Here is a 25,224-nt window from a genome sequence, read left to right as displayed (position 1 = left end):
TCAAATAAGGAAAATCCAAAAGCAGAGGTTTCTCCTGCAACATTAGTTCATCCACTTTGCATAGCATCTATTTTGTGATACACATTAAACATCATGATAAGGCTGAAGTTTAATAAGAAAAAAAAGGAATAGGAAATGCTACATGCAGCAGGCCAAAGACAGCTCAATTATATCTTTGTAAAGATCAGAATCTGAACCAGTATGCAACAGAATAAAGTTAACAGCAGAGAACATTATCAATTTAAGATTTTCTGACTTTTCAGTTCTTATTTTCTCAGCCTTAATGTGATATTACTGCTGCTCCTGCACACACATAAAACTGGCGAAGTAGAATACTGAACACTGCAATCTTCTGTATTGGTTTCCTTAAGACTTGGATTATTGTGCCACAACATAAAATATAAATAATCCCAGACTGGTATCCAGCCTCTGCTTTTTTTGAGCTATGCAACATAAAAATTCTGATTGAAATTTACAGGAAAAGCAGCATGGTCCAGAAAAGAAAACAAGAATTTGGTTGCAAGAATTTCCAAGTTCTATCCCAGTTCTGCCACTGATTTAAGTGTGTGATCTTGGGCAAGTTACTTCACTTTTGTCTGAGTTTCTCCAACTGTAACAGGGATAGTAATAGTTACCTACCTAAAGGAATAAAGGTGGCAATTAGCTAGACCTTGTCTTTAGACTAGACATGGCCTTTGTGATCATTAAGGAGCTACTATCTTGGATATACCATCACTTCATACCAGCAGGAGTAAGAGCTCTCTTTGCTTTCCAGGAGAGCCATTTGATCATGGGTCATTCCAAAAAATTCTTGGTTCCCACTAAATTGCAAACTATATCCACTGGAAGACTATTGTCATCAACAAACCAAATTATTATGATCATAGATAAAAATCACTCCTAAACAGCAGCTTCTCACTAATTACTGATCATACCATGATTATTGGGTGACTTAAGAGAAGAATAGACACTGAAGCATCATTATCTACCCTACACAACACCAGGGACCACAGGCTGTTGCATTGACTTCTAATGGGCAGACTTAATTGCGCATGGATTTCTAGATAGCGCAATTACCACAGACCATAAATTTGAGCCAACAATTTTTATTAAAAAAATCAAACTGGAGACAAGAAAGCTATTACTTGTCATTGAAAAAAGCTTCCATTCCCTGATACATATTTCATACTGTCCAATGAACAACATTTAAAATTAACTCCTAGTTATAGAAACACACAATTAAGGTGATTTACATTTCTCATTCTCACTGTGTCTACTAATAGGTCAAGGATCTGAAGAGACATTGTGGAATGCTCTCACGTTTTATATTTATGTTATTAGCATATGATGCTTAAGCAGGGGCTTCCTGTTGAGTGAGTTTGCCCTTTGAAAAGCATGGCAAAAATGTAAGCCTGAAACATGAGGCATACATTGTAGGACTCAGCTGAAAAAAATAGTAAGTACCCTTGATTTTTGTATGGATTATAAGCACTAGTCTGGATATAAAACAAAGCAGCTGAACATTAAAAGTTTTCCAAAGAGAAAAGACAATGTGCTGTTTGAGTTGGATAACTCTGCAGCACATCTAAGGTATGAAGTGGAGACAAAACCATAGACCGCATCATTCTGCACCTATATGCATCAAAAAAACCACTCCAGTCAAAGGATAAAGCTGGTACATACTGAGTGGCAGTAGCTCAGTAACCTTGGGACCTAAATGGCAACTATAAAGTCCTAAACTTCAATCCCCACACCAGCAAACAAGAGCAGAGAAAGAGACAGAGACATTCCTCACCAGATAACCTACCACTGATATATTTCAGCTTATCGCAGTGGGTGGTCTGGGCCGAAAAAGAGGAGTGGGTATGGGAATAAGACACTAGAGGTACTATAGGCGGGACAGACTCATATGGGGTCTTGAAGGAAAGTACAAAATGATTGATCCAGAAGAGAGTGAAGCCAGTGAAGACTCACAGAGCAAACTAAGTTAGCATGGGAAAGAACAATTATTTCATATATTTTAAGGCCAGAAGTTACTATTCTGAGCATTTAGTCTGACCTACATAAAACAAGATATAGATTTGATCCCATGATTCCATTTCAGCATGGATGGACTGGAAGGAAATGTGGCTATGTAAGAGCGCTGATCAGAGGAGGAGATTACAGAAGCTGAAAGATGGGTAAGGCATTTTTGGGGACAGAAATGGAAAGGATGGAATTTAGAAATGCAGAGGATGAAGCAGATTTCGCTAGAGACTGGACATGGGGAGAGATATACAGATTAGCTGAAAGACAAGACACTGTGAAGGGAACCGATAGTATGACTTAAAAACCCACTATTACTGGCACTCAATGTCAAACAGAGGCCAAAGACTTAATAAGCCTACAAACTGAATTATCCTCCGTATATTCTCAATCAGGATTTAGGGATATTAATGAGTCCTGGTCTAAAACTTGTCGGGTCTCTGCTTTTCTTGTGGATATATAGAGGACTTCAGTTTCCAAATATATTAATCCAGCAAGTTTCATAAACCAAGTCATACCTAAAAGAAAAAATATCCTCTAAAGCACTGTGACTTGCAGATGTGGAAGTTTTGCCTGCACTATACAAGTTATAAGGACCACCATGTAAGGATAAAAGTTTCCTATGCGACAACTAACTCCATGTTAATATTATGCTGAATATTCCCAGATTATATTTTTACAGCACCATATCCCAGAAGTTTAACATGTTGGAAAGCTACTTTCTTTATAAAATCCTCCTTTAAAAAATGCTCACCCACAAATATAGCACTGAGGTTCTCTCCTTTTCCTTTGAAGAGCGACGTGTTCAAGAAATAGCATTCACACCTGTACCACCAACTGTGGTCCTGTCTAGCACATCTAAAACCAAAATTTTTCTTCCCAACTGTGCCAATATTTCAGTTTTGATTACCAAGATCTCTTTTTTATTTTAATGATACATATTAAATTGTAATTCTTTGTATTGTATATGTATGTTATAAGAATAGTTTCCCCAAAATCCTAAAGAATGTGCATAGCACACTAAAAATCAGAAACATAGCCCTTAAGCTTACCCAGATATACCTATAAACAAAAGGGGGTATGGGAGGACAAGAGTGAAAACAGTAAAAGGTGATGAAAACGTATTATATAGAAACATGACTTGAAAAAGTTTATTTACCTTGTGCACATATTGTAGGCCTTCCAAATCCAATAATAAAATAAATAAGTACTTAAGGAAAAAAAGATTAGCAAGAAAACAGGGAGAGAGGAGTAGTGTCGAGGTAGCTGAGAGAAGAAAGGCTTAAGGAGCAGGGTGGATTGATTTAAATCAAGGCAATTTAAATCACCAAGTGGAAAGCCTTGATTTACATCATCAATTTTAATCAACTTTTCATTTGTACTTCAGTTATTTTCTAAAAAAGGTGCACTCATTAGTTGATATAACCATTAAAATATGTTGATTCACAAGTAAATACAGCAATTATACTAAATTTGGTACATCTTTTTCTATCTAGGAGAGTACACTATAATTATATATATTTATTTAAGCAATTATATAGCTTAATATTTTCAGATTCTTTATTAAATTGTACATTTTTACTATGTTAGGATATATTGTTATTTATTAGATAATCAACTTTTGTTATATATTGTTATTAACTAGATAATGAACTTTTTGCTCATGATTTTTGTCAAGTTGCATTAGGATGGCACTGGGAATTTAAACGAACACCCAAAGTAACACAAAAATTTTATTTAATTTAAACAAAAACAACCTCAAATGTCTTAAATACATAAACTTCTCATCAAAAACGTTTCACATTTACAACTAAATTATAATAAGTTTAGGCCCTAACATATTTTGTATTACATTCAGATTTCATTTTAAACTGGTTTATTTTTAAAAGAAAAAAATTAAACAAAAATCAAAAAAGTCCAATTTAAATTTTAAAAAATCAGTTTTAATTATTTTTTTTAAATCATTTATTTTTATCAACACCATTAAGGAGGGATTAGAGCAAAGTGTCAGAGTGTGACAAGAAATAAGGCTCAGCCTCTGGTGAGAAGATAATCAAAGGAATTCTACAAGGCTGGCAAAACACAGGTAAAAGTCCAATTTCAACCATCTAAATGGACCCCAAACTCCAAATTTAGACTTTTTTTTTTTTTAAAGTTTTGGCCTTTTAAGATGTACGTGAAAATTGTTAGCTGACCTCCAACGTTCACTAAAGTTACAGCAAGAACCTCAAAGCTTGCTTATAAGCTGCAGACTTAAGAGAATTGAAGGACACTGACTGAACGATGAGTGAAACACGCTGGACTACAAGAATTGAGAAAGACACGGAACAATAGCCATCAATTACTGCAATGCACAAATACCATAATTGCCTGTGGTCACCACATTTGTATGAATCTGTTTAATTTGTGACACAGTAGTAGGTTTAGGAACTTGTAGGATAGCCTGGACCAGACTTTTGGACTTTTGTTTATTTGCGGAAATGTTATGGCCTAAATAATGAACTTGGGACAGACAAAGTTGCAATTTTTTTTCTAGACTTTGTTTTTTATTAATTAGAGCAGAAAGCAGAGTTAAAGAATTTTTTTACAGGCTGTTAAAGAAGGAAAGGCTAAGAGCAAATTATTTATATTTGAATTAAAACAACACTTTTTGTAAATACTATATTATTTTTTATAATAGGAAAGGAAGGTAAAAATAGAATTAATAGCTTTTAAATTTTATACAAAGCAATAAATATTTTTTTAGGTTTTTTAATAGGGAAAATTGATGTAGAAAAGTTTGGACCCCATAGGCTCCATTGATTTGTTTTATGGAGCTTTGCTACTTTTTTTGATACGCTCGGATTGTGTAAAAATATTAGGGGTGTTATTTGGTATGTAAACACAACATTTGGGTCCTATTAGGGCACATACTCCTCCCTTGCTTTACTTTTATTTATTTTTTTACTTTTTTTTTGTTTGTTTGTTTTTTTTGTTTTTTACTTTTTTTTCGCTCCCACTCCTGCTTTTACTTTTATTGTTTTTATTTGGGCTTCTGCTTTTTTGGTGTGGCATGGCCGAGCTCGGGTGCAGGGCGGTAGATGGGGAAGCAGGGGGAGACAGGGGATTAGGAGGGGGTAGAAGGGGGTACAAGGGTTTGGGAGGTTCTTTCTGTTCAGCAAAAATTTAGCTCTAGGAGTTGAGCGGCTTATCACTCAAGAAATCTATTCCCAATTCAGCAGCTCGTTTTTGAAGCTAGAAGTAAGGAAAGCAATGTCATTGTCATTCTTCCATGGTTTGCCTCACACACTCATCATCCCTCCAGGTTAATGGCCTAAAGCCAAACACCTGATCAGGGTGAGGAAGCGGGCAGGTAGCATTATGTGGGATTCATAATGCATTAGGTGGAGCATTAGGTGGAGATTCATTCCCTATAAATTACATATACACACCCAAAAAAACCTCCTGAAAGAATGAGGACAAAGTAATGTTATGCATTGATTAGGAAAGGTAGATTTCTGTGTAAATAAAAATATTGGTCTGCTCAGCAAACCATCTCTACTGAGGATTCAATTCCATAGGCTTTTTCAATCAAGCAGAACATCTGAATATTGAAAAGCTGCAAAAACCATTTCTGGCTGTCAGTTACCATTACCTACTTTATTTTCCATGTTATATGGGTTGACCAAGTTCTGCCTGAGCACATGCGGTGATGAAAGGGAAAGACTTCAGAAAGTACATACAGATTTCAAAGGGAATGCTACTCTACTGCTCTCTCAGGCTAATCCCACCTACTATAGAGGTGGTCCCTAAGAAGACCTATGGTTTAAGGGACAATACCAACTGCGTATCATGGAGACAGATTCTACCATCCTTATTTACTTTTAGTACTTTAATAGGACTGTTTTGAGAAATGTACTATTCAAGGTGAGCAAGGCTGGCAGAATGTGGTCCAAAATTTGGAAGGCCTAGAGAACCAAGCTACTAAAACAGTGACAGAATTAAACTGCAGCTGCATTACTTTATTCTATCACATGACAGGATTATGTCCTCTTTGTAAGGGTTAATCACCCACTTAGAAGTAAAGAAAAAAGTCCTCCCTTCCCAGCAGATCAGGCCAGATTCAGCATATAGGAACAAGACACATAAGGAGCGCTTTACCCAATCAGAACCCATACACTAACCAATAAGGAGCTGCAAACATAAGGAGAGTATATGACAATAAAAATCCTTCTCCTCAGTAGATGAGACTGTACCTAATCACTTAATTCCAACAGGTGTTGAGAATCCTCAACTGCTATTAAACTAAACAGCAATGGAGGCACTCAGCACCTTGCAAGATCATGTCCTTTGTTTTCAAAGAGTGAGCAATGGTCTATATAAGCCAACCCCACCATCTGAACAAAGAGCAGTTAGTTTCTTTCTAGATGTTGGAGCAAGATATTGACTAAAGTGATCTCCCTTATCAGTGGGGCCAGATTTAGTTTTCGTTAGCTAAAATACTATGTGGTTTCAGGGTAAACTGACATTTTTCTAAACACTGGAGTATGTGAAAAATAAAATCTAGTTCAGAAGAACCCACATGTAGTTGGGACAAATTACAAGTCAAACAACTCAACTGGCCACAAAGCTTTTCTCAACAAACTTCCTCAAAGAACTCTGTATTGCTGAATAGAGCCCTTTATTGCTTAAATCCCAGGTTAGCTTTGCTTGGATTCAAAACTAATATGGCAAGCAAAGATGGAAGGTGAAAAAGGGAATGTTTTCTGTATAACAGAAGAAAGTGAACATAAAGAATACACAGAGAGAAATAAGCGTTGACTTTATAAACACAGGCAAATTTCTTAAGACATATGAAAGTCAGAAAACAACATTACAAAAATACCAGAGTTTCCCGTAATAATTTATGTTCAATTGTTTAGTTCCGGTATAGTGAAATAAATCCCACAATATTAAGATTTACCAATGACTACATTAGAACTATTGGCTTGAATAAATTCCAATGTAATCTTGGGGAGAAAAACTACAAAAACTCCATGGCAAACAAAGATCTTTAGCAGTTCAAAGATTAATAGCGTAATTTAGTCTGGGATCCAATCCCTGTCAATTCTATGGGAAATTCAATGTCACTCCGCAAATAAATTTAATCTTGGATTGCATTAAGCGAAAATTTTATTTTATTTCCTAAAGATAAGATGCAACGAGAATTGAATTTACAGTAGAAACAGTTTCTCTGCCTTAATACAATTCCACTTTACTGTTACATGCTGTACTGCACATCTTCTGTCAATAGCAAGTGTTTCTCGTTTTGAGTCATTATCAAGGTCTGATAATGTGTTGTGCTGAGCTCCTTTACTTCCCCTTTATTTCAAAGGGTGGTGAAGAAGCTTGGCCTCTGGCAGGATTTTGCTTTGAATGGGGTAATGTAGTTCCCATGACTAGGTACCAGGGGTATTTGTGAGAAAACTGCCAATTCAGCCATGACAAATAGAATTAAACATATGATCTGTATTTCATTAAGAACTTATAATTGGCAACATAATGAGAATCTTACAAGTTTTCTGTGGTGGTAAGATAAAGGGTATTATCATTCCTAGTGGAAGTTCAGTAGATTTTCAATTGGTTCCAGTTGGCAATTAGGTTTTGGAACAATGCAATATGCTACTTTCGGTAGCAGTTAGTAGAAATCAATAGTCAACAGCCTGAAGGATCCTAATGGTGTCTACTGGAGTTTCCATTAGGAATGAGAGTTGTGTGTGTGACTTCCTCATGAGAGCATTACCATCCATGACTGAAGGTGATACTGTCTTGACTTCAAATCCATTTTATTTCAGCCAATCAACAAACTAATTCGAAGACGGGAATTTCACCCTGAATCCAAACCTGGAACCACTATGAGTGACCATGGGAATTCAGTGGGCAGTGTACTTGAAGGATTGGACCCTAACTCAGTCAAATTCAGAAGAGCTAAATAATCCTACATACAGCTGCCAAAATACTTTATTTTTAAGTTTCAAAAATCATTTAGACATAGTGTTAAATGTAAGTAGCATTGGACATAAAATATGGGAAAGAGATCAAATCATTACATACCTTGATATAGTTGCTATTAAAAGACCTTTCATTCCATATCTATAGAACAGAAGCATAAAAAGCAATTTTTAAAAATAAATGTATGACTCCAAAGAGTAAAGTTAGTCACATCAACACAAAAAAGGAAATTTTACTCTGTAAAATTATACAACCACTATTGTAAATGAATCTTGCAGCTTCAGATTCTTGAATAAAGACACAGCAATTCTACTTGTTTTTGATACCAGCTCTCTATTTGAAGCTGCCCCATTAAGTTCAAAACTGCTTATTTAGAGGCCCCTAGACAAATGCTTCTTCTGAAAATGAATAACTTGCCATTAACAGATTTCTACATTTACACAAGCCTATGACTGTAGCTTTGAATTTACACCTTCTAGCATTACTAGACTCATTTCAGAAGTCCCATCAAAACACATGCATTGAAGAGGCTTCTGAAATTCATCCTATATTAAGAAAACAATTGATGCTATGTATTCTATACCACATGTACATCAAGACTAAAGGGAAGAAGAGGTGGCTATGAAACAGTTAAATGCTTACTGGCAATTAATTTCTCTTGCTCAATAGAGTCTTTACTGTTTCCCCATTTTTAGGAGACCATAACCACAGGGCTCTATCAGACAAAATATCTCAGTAATACCAACAGTATATGGTCTAGAGAAGTGAAACTTCACTTTAGAAACATATCCATTAATTTTATAAAAGATCAAACATAGTTTACTGTACAATATATAATGCAGAAGCCAAATGCAGCATAACTCAAATAATTATGGGAAATTTGGACACCAAGGACTCCATGCTATTCTCAGGGAGGTAAATGCTCCAAAGGCAAAACAGAAATAAAATTGCTTTTCAGAAGTATCATGCTCATTTACTGACCAAGGGGGAATATAAAATCTATCCAGGCAGGAAGGACTTAGCAATATCTAGGGCTGAAAGTAGTCTCCAGAAGAGGCAGACAAATCAGATTCTCTATACTACAGAAAGGTGTTTGAGAACTCCAGGATCTATAGACCCCAGTTTCAGATCTCCAAAGCAGGTTTTCACCACTTCACATTTAACAAGTTGAGCAATGTGCTACACCTTCAAAATATTCAATGGGCCAAGTTCAGTCCTGTAACAGGTGGGTGCAATTCCACTGAAATCAGAGGCCAAGTCTGCAGATCTTAGGTGATGCTGCCACCTTCCTTCATTCTAACTAAAAGAAACTTTCTGTTTACATAGGAAAATAAGCAAACAGGCAACACAATCTCCTCTCTACAAACACATGCACCACAGGATCATGTGATTTATCACAAGCTAAGGGTGAAATTGTATGTGATTACCACTTTGCAAATATTGTCAGTGCATTACTGCATTAGATGGGTCATATAACTTGGGTCCGGGAAGTTCTCAAAAAACTCACTTCATACAGTTTGAGCCAGTACCTATGTACTTCAAGCTGAACAAGACAAAGTCAGACACTCATTTTCTACAGTTAGAGTACGGAACTTTCAAATGTTGAAAATCAGCATTGCACCCCTTAATAATAGCAAAACAACGCCAGTCCATGTGACTTTCGCCTGCTCCAGGAACCAGAGGCAAACATAAGGATATGGATATGGAATGATTTGTTAACTGGCTGCCAAAGAGTGACTGGGGCAGGGGGAATCAAAATTCAGGGACTAAAAACAATTATGAAACAAACAGAAATTTGAGATGTGTACTTTACTAACCCCAATGTAATCAATGTCCAAATTGTGATGCTGCTTAGCACCTAGAATCCAGGAAACAATATAGTAAGCAGTGACATCCGGATAATTATAGGGCCAGTTCTTACCCCTCCCTATCCATCCAGGAAATGCCCAAGTTAACCAAAAAAAAAAAAAAAACAAAACAAAACGACAGTTAAATAGGAGTACTGCGTACATCAGTAAGAAACAAGAGCAAGCCGCTGCCTATATTAACTGAAATACGTAAGGAAAAATCCTCTCAGCAAATCAGTATAGTTCCATTAACTTCAATGAAACCATACTTTATTTACACTAGCTGAGAATCTAGCCCAAGCTGTACATCCTTGGTGACATCTTTCCACCTAGGAATCTCTCATTAGGCAATGACACTCATCTACCCTACATCTCATCCTTGACTAGCCCTGATGATGAGTTATATCAAGTAAAAACTCCACTATTCTTGAACTGTAGGATCAAGCAATACAATGTTTGCATTATATCTAAATACAAAAGAGTTTGATCCTGCTCACCATAGGCTTCTAGCCCACTGCAGTCAATGGAACTAATCTCTCAAGTAAAACAAGCAGGATTTAGCCCTAATTTCGGTTAATTCTTGTACCATAAAACTCATCTGTTTCCTTTTTAACAATCATAAAAAACACTATATAATTTCTGCTTCCAAGGGTTCTGTGGACTCTTCAGCACAGAGACTGCCTTTTACTCTATGTTTATACGGCACGATGGATTTCTGATCCTCGTTTGGAGTCCCTAGGCACTCCAAAAATAATCTAGTTCGTGCTCCTTGCAGTAAAGCACTGCTAAATTTCCCTTTGGAATGAAGAGCTCCATCATTTACTCAGTCTTAATCTACAAACATGGCTCTCTCCAAATATTCCTGACTATAAACTGTTAAGCAACACTAAACTATAAAATAGCAAAACTCATGACTTAGTGCAAATGGTTGAGGGGGGGGAGGCAATGGGGTCATTTACACAAGTGAAGAAATGCACGAGAGCAGGTTATCAGAACAGATGTGACCGCAAATCAATGACCAAACAGGACGGACACAGCAAAGAGACTGGTTTGCAAGAACTCATCAAATGTTTTCAGCCATTACAAAGATTAAAATAGCAAATATGTTAACACTGAAAGACTACAGACTTGCATAAAATCTGTGCTTGGAGAGATTTTCCTGTGAGTATGAGTATGCAATCTTATTTTGTAATATATGTTATTAAATAATGTTCCTACTGAGTTTGTCAGATAGGCTCACCATATAAATTGAATAAATAAATTGTGTAGTTATCAATTAATAACAAATGAGTCACAAGCTGTAAAAGGTAACTATTTCTTGTTTTGTTGCTAAAGGGCTTCTAGGAAAACAGGTGTTCAACCAAACTTAATACAGAAATAGATCAGCAGTTGCAACAAATCGACAATCAATTTTACATTTGTACTTTTTTGGTGCATCATAGTGGCACTGTGGCAAGGTGGACTAAGCAGTTCTGCAGCAAGATTCTGTTGCTAGGGCACTTTGATGCAGTAGACTAGAAAAATCCACAGCAACCTCCAGTAAATTTGAAAACGAAGCTTTTTTACTGAATTATATCTGAAAATGAATAATACAAACAGTACAGTTTTTTTCACTGTTTTGATATTAAATTCAATTTATTTATTCTGCCACTAAGCCTCTCAATTTCAAGTTGCCATAGACTTGAATTAACATTTTATACCTCGATTAAAGAATGTGTCAGAGGAGAAGCCAGAGATCTTGGCAACTGGGTAAGGAATTGTGGGGGCATTTAAAACATGGGAGGTAGGTTTGGAATTATGGAATAAGCACATTAGCTTGGTGAGCCAGACATCCACTCCAAATCGCTGCATTGGTTTATATTCAGTTCAGGTTTGGAAAATTTTCTTTGCAGCCATAAAGAACTGAAACCATTTTTTTCTTTACATGACAACTTCTGTTTTGGAATACATTTCAGTGGCAAGAGGCAGATTTCCACAGCTGTAGACACAGGGCTTTGACTTGAATTGGACGGAACAGTGAAGGCCTCACGGAACGTGTCTATCCATTTGAGATGAAAATCAGAAGTCAAGGAACAATTGCTTGAGCTAGTTTTTTAATGCATTTGATAGAAATTTGAAAGGAATAAATAGGAGAGTTGTGGAAGATATGAACAGTTAGTTTAGTGTGTGTAGGATTAGAAAAAATTCCTCCTAAAAAGGGAACCTGGGAAAAAGGAAGAATGAACATGCATGATGTGGAAGATTTTAATCTTGAATTTTTTGTCCCTAGCCTTTGGATCTCACAGTGTATCACCCTCATACTGACTATTTTAGTTTAGTGATTTAGGCCAATCATAAATATCACCCAGCACTGGAAAGGATTGTAAAATCAAATGCCAGGAATTGTCACAATAAAACCTAACAAAATTCACACAATAATAATATTCTTTAAAAGAAGAGGAAAGGCAAATTGGCTTTGACTCCACCCTGGTTAATGTGACAAAGAATATTTTGTCTCATTAAAACTAAGAAGACAATTAAGAATGAGTCAGGTATGAAAGCATGTTTGAAAACAGGAAGACAGAAGATTAAGAAAATCCAAGTCCTTACCAATCAATTTAATGTTGGGGTTCCTCTTTTTAGCTTCTTTCATTAGCCACCACTCATAGCCCCGAAAATAATTCTCATCATTTTCATAGTGCATGTGGGAGGGCTCAGTACCATCTAGAGAGTAAACAACAAAGATATCTCACTAATTGTTTTCTGTGTCATGACAAATTCCTAAGTATTTTAGGGGGATTTTTTATATTGCTCATCATCTTAATATCTAGGCACATACTTCAAACACAGTTCATACATTCTTTGTACTAAATTTGAAAGCAAATTCCATCCCTCCCTCTTAAAGCATGTTTACACTGCAAGTGGAGGCGTGATTACAGCACATATAGACCTACCCAAGGTCTATAATCTATAACTTAATCTATTTAGCAGTGAAGCAACGGGCAGCATGGGCTAGCTGCTTACGTAAGTACCCAGAGTCCTGGGTGGGCTTGTACAGCCCATACTGACACAGTTTCACTCCTATTGGTAGCTAAATTAAAGCTAGCTCAGATAAGTCTATACATGTTGCAATCATACCTGTGATTGCAGTGTAGACATACTCTTAGGTTATGTATACACTTGCAGTGGCATGTAGAGTACAGACACTACACATGCAGCTACCCGCCACAGTGAAAGGCAGGCTGAGTCCACACGTGTCATTGGCACATGGAGCAAATGGTTCCAGCAGCAAAGAAAGACACTGGCAGCTAACCACTACCAGAACCTTTCACTGCAGCAAGGAAATGCTCCAGCAGTGGGGAGCTGCCAGATCCTCTCTCCACTACATCTTCCCTGCCAGAGGCTTTTCCTGCTACCTGAGACTTCAACTGTGGCAGGAAAAGGCTCAGGCAGCAGGGAGGCAGAGAGCTGTGGAAACTATATACCCTGGGAGTTCAGGTGCATGCAGCAATACTCTACTAAGTCGCATTTCACTGTCTACACTGCTATTTATATCCATGCTAGCTGGGAGTGCTGTGGCTGTATTCTACATGCCACTATAAGTGTAGACATAGCCTAAGTTTGTTGACCACGATCAGGTATAGTATCACATTAACATGAATACGAAAATAAGTTTACTGTGATCCTAAGTCTATCTTCTATATTATTTTGGGCCAAGCAAACACAGCATGAGCATTACCACAGTAGGATCAGGAGGAAAATAAATACTTTAACCATCATGCAAAGACTCTGAACTGAGAAATAACTGCCAGTGTGACAGACTTTACAGCATGTTTACTTCTTGGGGGCAAGAGAAACATGTGGGGAGGGAAAAGAAGGAACTTGTTATGAAAGTAAGAATTCAATTAAAACTACAATGTATCATAATAATGAAAAGTTCCCTTTTATATAAAATTTGGACTATGGGGTTTCTCCACTGCTGGAAGGTGTTTTGGACTTCACTTCGTAACATTCAATTTTTTTTACAAAAAGATAAACTCAAGTTTTGTGTAGGTACACACTGACCACCACTGCATGTCCAAGTCAGGTAATCGACAAGCCATTAGGATTTGAACACTTTAAAACTGTGGCAATGATAATGGAGGATAGTTTTCCCCTTTAGAGGGATAATGGCAAATCTCATTTTTGGAGGGTGAATAGAAGCTACAGTGATGTGAGTATTAGGCATAGGCTGAGTATTGAAGCACACACACGACCATGAGCCAAGAATTCCTGAGTTACAATCCTGGCTCTGACACAGATTTCCTATGTGGCCATGGGCATGTCCCTTCATTTCTGTATCTCAGTTTCCTCATCTGAAAACCAAGACACTACTTACCTACTTATTAAGACTAATTAATGTTAGAACAATATTTTCAACATGAGGAGCTGTACACATTTGTGGACACTCATGACTCCACTTTTTCTGCCAGCAATATACTGACTGATGATCTCTGTAGAACACCAGTGAATTCCTATACTTAAAATAACATCCTTCCTGCCAAACACGTAGACTTTAGGTATCCAGGACTGTAGGTGTCGAAGTATTAATATTTTATGCCCAGAATATAGTCAGTAATATTCACACTTACACACCTCGCCAGTGCTATCTAAAAGCATGAAAATGGAGCATTAACACAGATACATTATACCCATCAGTCCAACCCAATTAACATGCCACTCATCTCTAAGAAATTCAGTTTTTGTGATGCATGTATGTGAGACTTCCAAATAAGGAAGTATAACAAAGAACTATCTTGTCCTAAGTGAGGTTTATATCTTCTTTACATAGCAGAGCTGACACCTGAGAAACTCTAAAGCTATTCGATATTATGACTGGAATCCTACAGTACATCCCACTAGCACAGTTCCCCTGACTATTGCGGATAGATATTATTTTGCTCTAGAATACACCATACTAAGTAACAGTCAGCACCACAGTTCTCAGGTAAAAGAAGACCTTTCCCACATCAATTCAACAAATGGTGCTAGAACCCTGCTAACAAAAAACATTTTTAGACATGGTAGGGCAGTTCCAAGTGTACCATGGACAGTCTTAATATTTCAAATGAGGTAAAATGTTCATCACAATGTTTATCACTAAACAGGTGGTATTTCATCGGTTGCACTGCCACATCATTTGAAAGTGAAGAATGACATGCATAAAAACGAGAGTTCTATGGTACTTGAAAGACTAACAAATTTAATTTCAGCAGGCATAAGCTTTCGTGAGCCTCAGCTCACTTCCTCAGATGTAGTAGGTAGAAATGATACAGCAAATAGGTAACATATATAGGAGGCATCATATACATATACAAGCGCATACAGAACAATGGGGTAGGGGGATAAAAGCTGGGTACTTGAGGCCTAATTACAACCATTGAGGTGAGACAAACACCTACAGGATCTTTATGAAACATTCCTAAAACTACAATACTCACCTGGAGAAATCAAGAAACAAATTGACAGAGCCAGACGGGTATCCAGAAGTCACCTACTACAGAACAGACCCAACAAAGAAACCAACAAAACACCACTGGTCATCACCTACAGTCCCCACTAAAATCTCTCCAACACATCATCAAAGATCTACAACCTATCCTAGCAGATGATCCGTCTCTCGCTCAGGCAGTGGGCGGCAGACCCATCCTGGCTTACAGACAGCCCCCCAACCTGAAGCAAATACTCACCAGCAACCATACACACTACAAAAAGTCCAACCCAGGAACCAATCCCTGCAACAAACCGTTGCCAGCTCTGCCCACACATCGACTCTAGTGACAGTATCACTGGTACTAACCACATCAATCACACCATAAGGGGCTCATTCACCTGCACATCCATTAATGTTATATATGCCATCATGTGCCAGCAATGCCCCTTTGCCATGTACATTGGCCAAACTGGACTATCACTATGCAAAAGGATAAATGGACACAAATCAGACATAAAAAATAATAACATCCATAAACCAGTCGGAGAACACTTCAATCTCCCAGGGCACTCTGTCACTTACCTGAAAGTTGCTGTACTTCTCCAAAAAAACCTCCAAAAATAGACTTCAAAGAGAAACGGCGGAGTTAGAAATGATCTGCAGACTTGACACATTCAAACTGGATTTAAACAGAGATTTGGAATGGCTCTCTCATTACAAGTAGTAAATTGCTTTGATCACCCATTCTCACCTCCTACTCAATGGTTGTAATTAGGCCTCAAGTACCCGACTTTTATCCACCTACCCCATTGCTCTCTATGCACTTGTATATGTATATGATGCCTCCTGTGTATGTTACCTGTTTGCTGTATCATTTCTACCTACTGCATCTGAGGCTCATGAAAGCTTATGCCTGCTGAAATTAAATTTGTTAGTCTTTAAAGTGCCATAGAACTCTCATTTTTTTGCTGTATACAGACTAACACAGCTACCCCTCTGGAATTTTTATACATAAAAACAGTAAGTTCAGTGCCCCAAGAATGCATACCTGTTGACTGTCCATCACCGCCAATCTCTACTTTGAGAATATGCAAAGAGGCACCAAAATTTGGCTTTAAAAAAAAGGAGAAAAACACCAATGAATATAGATTTCTGTTATATGCAGAAGAATGTCCAACTAAAAAGTGCATCACCATCAACTTCAGCACATTTCTATCTGAATATTTTACCCATTATTATTACAATCATCTACAATTAATGCAACTGAAAGATTAGAGGGAAAAGTTATTACTCTTTTTCCAGTTTATTTAGTTTGTGCAATAGAGAGTACTTTGTTTCTGGTCAGTTTCACTGTGTCTCTGTAGTTGTTAGTACCTTTCCCTCTTTGCATGGATCTTTACCACAAGAAAGCTAAGGAAATAGGAAAATGTCAATATAAAGCCAAAATATTTGTACACAGACCCAGAGACTGATGTAGGACAATTCGATTTTAAGCTGCCTAGATTTCAAAGTGAATGTGTTCCTTCAAAAAAACTAGAAAGGTTTGAGAGTTTGTACTGATGTAACTGTATCAATTCAGACACTGATATAGTTAAAGCGGTACAGCCCTCTAAATGGATAGTTTTACTGGTATAAAGCTGTTTTTATTGGTTTATCTAAAGAATTGAGAAACACAACTAATTAAACTTGTATCCTAGGCAAACTTTAGAATATTAATTGTATTGAATTGGAACAATCTTAGCAAACTAGAAAGCAAGGAGGCTCTGCAATTGCCAACTAAACTGTACGGTAATTTTCAGCAGTCATGACATATACAAATACTTTCACACTCTGATTCAATATTGCCTTCAGGACTTATTACCCACAACAGTTATGATCACCTCAACCCTTCACTTATTATATCTTTTAACTAGGAACAACACCTTCTATTTCTAGCCCAATATTCCAAAATATTTAATTATTAGATATTTCAGAATAGCAATAAAAGGAGTCTCAGTAATCGCTATTTCCAAAACTAAACAAACTCCAACACAAACAACAAGATGTTGATTAGCCTAGATTATGGTTACTATCAATATAAAGTACCCTCACATGGTTTAGTCATTTCCATACAATTAGTTGTTTCATCATAATTTAACAACAGTGTTTACTCTTGGTAGCTACCACATCTTGGGATAACAAGACTTTGTTGTTCAATCTCAGAGTTTAAGCCCCAGAAACAGTTATCACCACACAAACAGGGTATGCCTTCAACATACTGTATTATTAAGCATAATATCTTGTATTTATACAGAAATGCAAAGTGAGCTGCAGAATTGGGCCAGTATTCACTGTTTTACACATAGGGACAGTGGGTTTCAGAGAGGTTAAAGTCCAAATCCTGCAAAGACTACATGCTTATTTTTACACATAAGTAGTTCTCTGAAATCAACAAGACTGCTCATGTGCATAAAAACAAGCATGTACATAGTTTTTGCAGGATCAGGACCTGAGTGACTTGCCCAAAGTTAAATCAAGTCAGTCAACGACAGAACCAGAACTGGAACACAGATCTCCCAGCTCTAGCCATTAGCTACTTATCAGTAAGAATTCTGGTTTTGGGGTTTATTAATTTTATTTTGGGATGGGTTACTTTTAGCAATTTTTGCTTTCTACGTATATGTCCAAAAATTCCAAGGGGGAGGGGAAAGGTTGGGCTCTCTTTGTATATACTGTCATGAGTAATCTTTTGTAACGTTCACATAGGACTGTTTCAAACAGCACTATGGTAAAGTTAAATAGGAAACCTTCAGATTTTACATGTACCAATTAATATGCAGCATATTAGCATGCTTTAGAAATCACAAGCCCACCATCCACATTATTTTTCTGTGTAGACAAGCACTTAGATACAAGAAACCATTTCTGGAGTTTATCGGATAAACACCAATTTTGTATTTTTTATACAGGGGGTGTTTATCAGTTAAAAACCAAACATCAGAAGCTCGCCTTATCAAGTAAAGACAATAAAATATTGTCTGGAATGACAATTATAGGTCAATTAGTATAATGCTTAAAAGCCAGATTTTTTTTTTTTTACAGATAGTTAGATGCATAGTGAGATTTTCAAAAGCAGCGAGGTGCCTAAGTACCAAGTATCATAATCATTAACAGCATGGCATTATTTAAGCACTCCCTCTAAATAGATACTTTAGAAAATAAGAAAAACAACGAGCGTTCTGTAGCACCTTAAAGACTAACAAATTTCTGCGGGCATAAGCTTTTTCGTCAGATGAATGAAGTGGAAATCACAGATAGGAAGTGTGTGTGTGTATATATATATATATATATACACACACACACACACACACATCCAAGGATAAGCAGCAACAATGGGAAGGGCAAGTGCTAACAAAGTCAGTTGTCACTGTTCACGCATTCTCATCCTCTAATCAACGATTGTGAATAAGCCTCATCTACTGTAACTGAATTGACTTTGTTAGCACTTGCCCTTCCCATTGTTGCTTCTTACCCTTGAAAGTGTGTGTGTACACACACACACACACACACACACTGTGATTTCCACTTCATGCATCTGACTAAGTGGGTTGCAGCCCAGGAAAGCTTATGCCCACAGAAATGTGTTAGTCTTTAAGGTGCTACAGGACTCTCGTTGTTTTTGCTGTAGACCAGGGGTGGGGAACCTTTTCCCTGCCAAGGGCCATTTTCATATGCCTGCCATCATTCGCGGGCCATGCCGCCGAATCCCGCCGCCGCAAAGGGACACTGCCCGCCGCCGCCCTGAAACCGCGCCGCCGTCGACTCCACCCCTGCCGCCGAAATGCCGCCGCCGTTTCCGCCTTTTCGGCGGCGCGGTTTTACAGTGTCCGCGGAGTGCCGTGGACCAATGACCGCCTCCGAACTCCCCCGCCGCCGAAAATGAGCAGACGGCGGCGGGGTTACGGTGGCGGGGTTTCGGCGGCGCGCACTTCCCGCCCGCCCGCGGGCCGGATCAAATTCTTCCGCGGGCCGGATCCGGCCCGCGGGCCGGAGGTTCCCCACCCCTGCTGTAGACAAACTAACATGGCTACTCCTCTAGAACTTTAGAAAACAAGGGAGGTTTGTATTTTTTTTTAAATCAATAGCTAATGCATTTTAGAAAACTGCCATTAAAAATAAGAATACATACTACAACTTTACAGGAGATTAGAGATTTTTTTACTGATATAGAACTATTACCATAAACAGATAATCTAAGATCTGAGAACGATAAGGCTCTGCATAATTCACCAGAAGTCGAGAGGTGGCCTGAAAAAGAGAACAAAGGAAAAAGAGTAAGTTTAGAGTTATTTTATATTATTTATTTGGATCTGAAATAGTAAAGAGACTCCTATTTAAGGCTCAAGGCAGCCTAACATAACTAATACAATCAAATCCCTTCAAGAAGTAATCATGTCAACAGGAACTCAGCCAGTCAGACAACCACAAAAACTCAACACACCTTCATCTCACAAAATTTACTGTCTTATGCCTGGTCTACACTACACAGTTAGGCCAACATAAGGTAGCTTTTGATGACCCAACTGTGTCAGTGTACACACTACAGCCTTGTCCCACTGATGTAAGTGCCCTACTACGCCAACATAACTCCTCCAGCTCCTTACATCGGCTGTTGGCTGTCTTGTTAATTTCGTGGCTCCAGAAAGCCAGCTCAGGGAGCCGGGCTGCTGTCAGGTCTCCATTCCAAGCCAGACTATCACCCAGGCTCCCAGTTTGGGCTGCTGCCCTGGCACATCCACATCCCTGCTGTCTCCCAAGGGGTCCCAGTGCCCCGCTGCTGGTGTCCCAGCTCCCTGCTCCTTGCAGGAAGCCAAGCTGCACCAAGGGTCTAGCTCAGAGCCCAACTGCCCCCAGGCTCTCGGTTCCCCATCCCAAGCATGGCAACCGACTGGACTCTGGGCACAGGTCTCGCTGCCAGAGGCGAGAAGCCCCAGGCAGCTCCCGCCACTGCTTCCAGCTGGGAGTGGGGAGGCAAGAAGCCAGGGGGGCAGCTGGGGACCCGGGGGTGGGGGCAGCTGGGAGCCCTGGCTCTCAGCCCCCCACACTGCCCCTCTTCAGTCAATGGAAACATTCCTGTTAAGGACACACACCACTGACAGAGGGAGGGGAGTGCGGACATCAGCCACCACAATAATTACTGCAGTGGCTATAAATCAACCTACTCTAGATCAATTTAAGATTATAGTGTAAACATGTGTTTGTAGTAGAAAAACATCAACAAATGACTATTACCCAACTGTCTGCAGCACCACAATGGTTTTGTGAAGTCTATGTTCAGGAGTGGGAGGAAAGAAAGGGATCCAGCACAGGCGTGATGAAACAGAAACATTTTCCCAAGCAAAAACCTTTTTCCACTACAATTTTTTCTTGCTTTTCTTCCTCCTAAAAACCCAACACATGTCAGAACACATGTCCAAGCCAACTCCAGAAAGGTGTCAGTTACCTACCACAGTAGAGCTTGAATGGCGTTCATGACACTAGAAGAGGGTCCCTAGAAACTTACTGGATCATTTGGTGGTTTAAATGCTTCAGAAACAATAGAGAGTCTTTAAAAATGAAGGACAAGGGTAAAGTTAATCCCAGGTGTAACTGAGTTGGATTTACATGGAATTACACCAAGGATTCATTTGTCCTTTAGAATCTCCTCTCATCCTAACAGGAAATAGACCAAAAACACACACCTCCCTGACATATTTTTTGCCAGAGGCAAAAGGCAAAACAAGAAGCACTCTCCCACACTGTTCCTCAACCTCTAATGCTACTCAAAGTCAAGACCTGCAATGCACATTTAGGGAACCTCTTATCTCCCCGCTAACTCGGTGCCATACTTTTATCACCTTAATTTGACTGGCAACAATACCCCAATCCCATTCCCCTCCATGAATCATCACACGTGAATGCACACTCATTTTTCTGAATTTCCCAATACTGTTATTTTCCTTGTTTTCCTTAATGGAGGCCATTCACTCTGGATTACAAATCCCAAGGGCAGGCCTGACGCACAGGCAGCGCAAGAGATGTCACCTCAGGGCAGTCCTGTTCTCCCTACACTAGGGTGACCAGATAGCAAGTGTGAAAAATCAGGACAGGAGGTGGGGGGTGATAGGCACCTATATAAGACAAGACCCCAAATACAAGGACTGTCCCTATAAAATCAGGACATCTGGTCTCCCTCCCCTACACAGAAGCACAAGCCAATGAGGGGGTGACCAGTACCACCCAGGAATCTGCCCAAGGCCCCTTCCTGCCCCCCACACCACCCCTGCCCTCCACTCACACCTATTCCGGCTCGCCCCACGCCAGCCCCCCACCCAAACCCCCTTCCGGCCCGTCCCCGCTCACCCCTCCGCCGCTCACGGCCCCGATGCCGTCGAACTCCCGGCCCAGCCCTCCCGAATCGTCCAGCACGTAGCCGGATGGGCAGGGGGCGGCCGCGGCCCCCGGGGGCTGAGGGCACCAGGCGCAGCCCAGTAGGGCCCAGCCCCACAGCACAGCGCGCCCGCAGGCCGCCCCAGCCCGACGAGAGGGGGCCGGACACCCCACGCGCTTCCCGCCGGCAGCATCGGTGGCAGCCATCCCGTTCCTACGGCAACTCTGACTGCAGCCGCCCACTCGGCCCCTGTCAGATGACCTGCCCGCGGCAGGCCGGCCGGGCCCGCGGTCACCCGACAGGGGCGGGGGCTTCATCCTGGAGAACCGCCCCTTCGCTCCCTGAGGGGGAGGGAGGGACGGACTCGGGAGGTCACGTGATAAACGCGAGCCGAAGTTAGCGGCTGCCATGTTGGGTAAGAGCCGAACGACGTACGGAACGTGGCGCCGCGTCTCTGCGGGAGACCGCCGCGTTGGAGGGGGCGGGGCTGAGACAGGGAAGCCAGGGTGGGGGGCGGGGCTGGCTGGGTGGAAGGATCTTCCTAGAGCGAGCGGGGCAGGAGGGGGGAGAAATGGGGGTGATGATGCTGCCAAGCCCCCAGACCTAGGCAGGGCCCCCCCCACACACACACTCACAGAGACACGTGGGAAGAGGCGGCAGTACTGGGGGGGGGGAGTCAAGCCTTAGGTGCAGTCCAGTCCACAGAGAGTACCAGCACCCAGGGATTACATCGACTGCAGCATCAGAGCCTGACGCCCCCGTGAGACAGCGCAGGCCTGAGGCAGGAGCACCGCTCCAGTAGTGATAAGAGTTTGTGTCTATTTGCAGCATCTCCGACAGAAGGACTCTGTCTCCAGAGCCCCACTGCAGCATCTAGGGTGGAGCACTACACCATGCAGCCATATGGGTGGGGGGATTAGAGGGGAAAAGGACACTAGAGTGAACCATTTCCTTCCACTAAATATAATAGTTTATATACTAGACAGCATTGATGCAAGCTGGCAAATATGCTTGCACTGGAGAAAGATACTAACGTCAGCAGTTGTATGCCAATGTAACATAATGACTGCCTTAGAGCGACTTCATCAAAGCACTATAGCATGGCAGTTGCATTAATGCAACTGTGATGATAACAGCATTTGCAGTGTCAAGCTGCCCTACTAAAGCAGGCCAAAAAAGAATTGGAGCAGCTAGTCCTGGAACCCATGGAGGCAATTCTTGATTTAGTCCTACTTGGTGCACAGGATCTGGTCCAAGAGGTGAAAGTAGCTGAACTACTAGGTAATTGTGACCATACTGTAATTATATTTAGCATCCTTGTATGAGGCAGGAGGAATACCAAAGAAGCCCACCACAGTAGCAGTTAACTTCAAAAAGCGGAACTACACAAAAATGTGGAGGCTAGTTAAACAGAAATTAAAAGGAGCAGTCGAAAGAGTGAAATGCCTGCAAGCTGCATGGAAACGCTCTAGAAACACCATAGTAGAGGCTCAAATGAAATGTATAACCCATATAAAAATAGTAAGAGGATCAAAAAATGCCATCATGGCAACACAGTAAAAGGGGCGGTTAGTGGCAAAAAGACATCCTTTAAAAACTGGAAGTAAAATTCTACTCAAAAAAATAGAAAGGAGCATAAATTGGGGCCAGTTTTGTTCAACATCCTCATTAATGATCTGGAGGATATAGTGGATTGCACCCTCCACAGGTTTGCAGATGACACTAAGCTGGGGGGAGTGGTAGGTATGCTGGAAGGTAGGGATAGGACACAGAGTGACCTAGACAAGTTGGAGGATTGGGCCAAAAGAAATCTGATGAGATTCAACAAGGACAAGTGCAGAGTCCTGCACTTAGGATGGAAGAATCCCATGCACTGCTAAAGATTGGGGACCGACTGGCTAGGCAGCAGTTCTGCAGAAAAGGACCTGGGGCTTACAGTGGACAAGAAGTTGGATATGAGTTAACAGTGAGCCCTTATTGCCAAGAAGGCTAACGGCATATTGGCCTGCATCAGTAGGAGCACTGCAAGCAGATTGAGGGAAGTGATTATTCCCCTCTATTTGGCACAGATGAGGCTACATTTAGAGTATTGTGTCCAGTTTTGGGCCCCCCTCTCTAGGAAGAATGTGGACAAATTGGAGAGAGTCCAGCAGAGGACTACAAAATGATTTGGGGGCTGGAGCACATGACTTATGAGGAGAGATTGAGGGAATTGGGCTTGTTTAGTCTGCAGAAGAGAAGAATGAGGGGGGATTTGATAGCAGCCTTCAGCTACCTGAAGGGGAGTTCCAGGGAGGATGAAACTAGGCTGTTCTCGGTGGTAGTAGATGACAGAACAAGGAGCAATGGTCTCAAGTTGCAGCGGGAGAGGTCTTGGTTGGATATTAGGAAAAGCTTTTTCACTGGGAGGGTGGTGTAGCACTGGAATTGGATAACTATGGAGATGGTGGAATCTCCATCGTTAGGGGTTTTTAAGGCCCAGATTGACAAAGCCGGGGCTGGGATGATTTTGTTGGGGTTGGTCCTGCTTTGAGCAGAAGGTTGGACTAGATGAGGTCCCTTCCAACTCTAATCTTCTATGATTCTATGATAAACTCTGGCAAGTCAAGTGTAAAAGTAAAAGGTCAGGTCTACACTACACACTTTGGTATAACTACATTGCTCAAGGATGTGAAAAATCCACACCCTGAGTGATGTAGTTATACCAACCTTAACCTCCCCTCCCCCGCCCCCCAGATAAAGTAAACGAACGTTTTATCTGTTTCCAGTCTGTGGATGATTCTACTGCAGGGGTCCCCAACCCCACCGACATATTTTGACAGGCCCACCCCTCTCCCATATGGGTCCAGCACACCGTTCTTGGCCCCAGAAGCACCGCCCGGCAGCTGCTCCCCTTTCCTGGCCCCACACCTCTCTGACAAGGGCCTAACAATGCCCTAGCCAGAGCCTCACTGCTCCCAGCCCCAAGCAGTGTCGCATGGTGGCCACTTCCCCCCTCTCGACCCTACCCCTCCCCTCCCTGCCCTCTCCCACGTGACGTGCGCCCAGCCACTCTGGCCACCATAAGAGGAAGACAGATGTGGCCCTCACAGGTGGAAATTTGGGGACCCCTGCTCTACTGGAAAAGGCCTAAGAGAACTTTATGAATGTTTTGATTGAGAATAAAATAAAGACTGGGGACTGCCACAGCCAAGGCTACGACAATGGCGCAAACATGAAGGGAAGAAACAGTGGCGTCCAGGCAAGGATCCTTGCACTGAATCTTTGTGCCTTGTGGCTGTCATTCCCTCAACCTGGTTGTATCAGATAAAGCAGCATCTTCTTTAGGTTCAGTATCTCTCTTCAGAATACTGCAAAGGATATAAGTTCTGTTTTCAGCATCAACTATCAGGTGGAAGATCCTCACGGTCAATGTAACAAATCTGACCATGAAGCCACTAAGTGACACTCCCTGGAAGAGCTGCATTGACAGTGAGGTACCAAGTCACTGAAGTTTATGACGCCCTAATGGAACTGGCACA

General features: G+C 40.6%; 1 protein-coding gene across 3 annotated transcripts in view; it reads right to left on the bottom strand.

Annotated features, from left to right (window-relative positions):
- Positions 1-22,019, bottom strand: part of GALC (galactosylceramidase) — a 53,111-nt gene extending 31,092 nt beyond the window's left edge. For 2 of the 3 annotated variants that reach the window (XM_067556353.1, XM_067556354.1), the window contains exons 1-6: positions 21,676-22,019; positions 19,513-19,581; positions 16,343-16,406; positions 12,432-12,545; positions 9,813-9,853; positions 8,098-8,136 (exon numbers count right to left, since the gene is read on the bottom strand). In XM_067556353.1, coding sequence (XP_067412454.1) covers positions 8,098-8,136; positions 9,813-9,853; positions 12,432-12,545; positions 16,343-16,406; positions 19,513-19,581; positions 21,676-21,909 — 561 coding nt within the window. In that variant the 5' untranslated portion in view covers positions 21,910-22,019. Of the gene's footprint in view, positions 1-8,097; positions 8,137-9,812; positions 9,953-12,431; positions 12,546-16,342; positions 16,407-19,512; positions 19,582-21,675 lie in introns of all 3 variants that reach the window. The other variant, XM_067556355.1, reaches the window with a different exon arrangement.
- Between the last annotated feature and the right edge of the window lie 3,205 nt (positions 22,020-25,224).

This window comes from Emydura macquarii, unplaced genomic scaffold, assembly GCF_026122565.2.
Source record: "Emydura macquarii macquarii isolate MOO-44397 ecotype Brisbane River unplaced genomic scaffold, CSIRO-AGI_Emac_v2 contig_1713, whole genome shotgun sequence".
NCBI classification, from domain to species: domain Eukaryota; kingdom Metazoa; phylum Chordata; order Testudines; family Chelidae; genus Emydura; species Emydura macquarii.
Note: the sequence above shows the minus strand (reverse complement) of the source record. Positions and strands in the feature narration are given on the sequence as shown.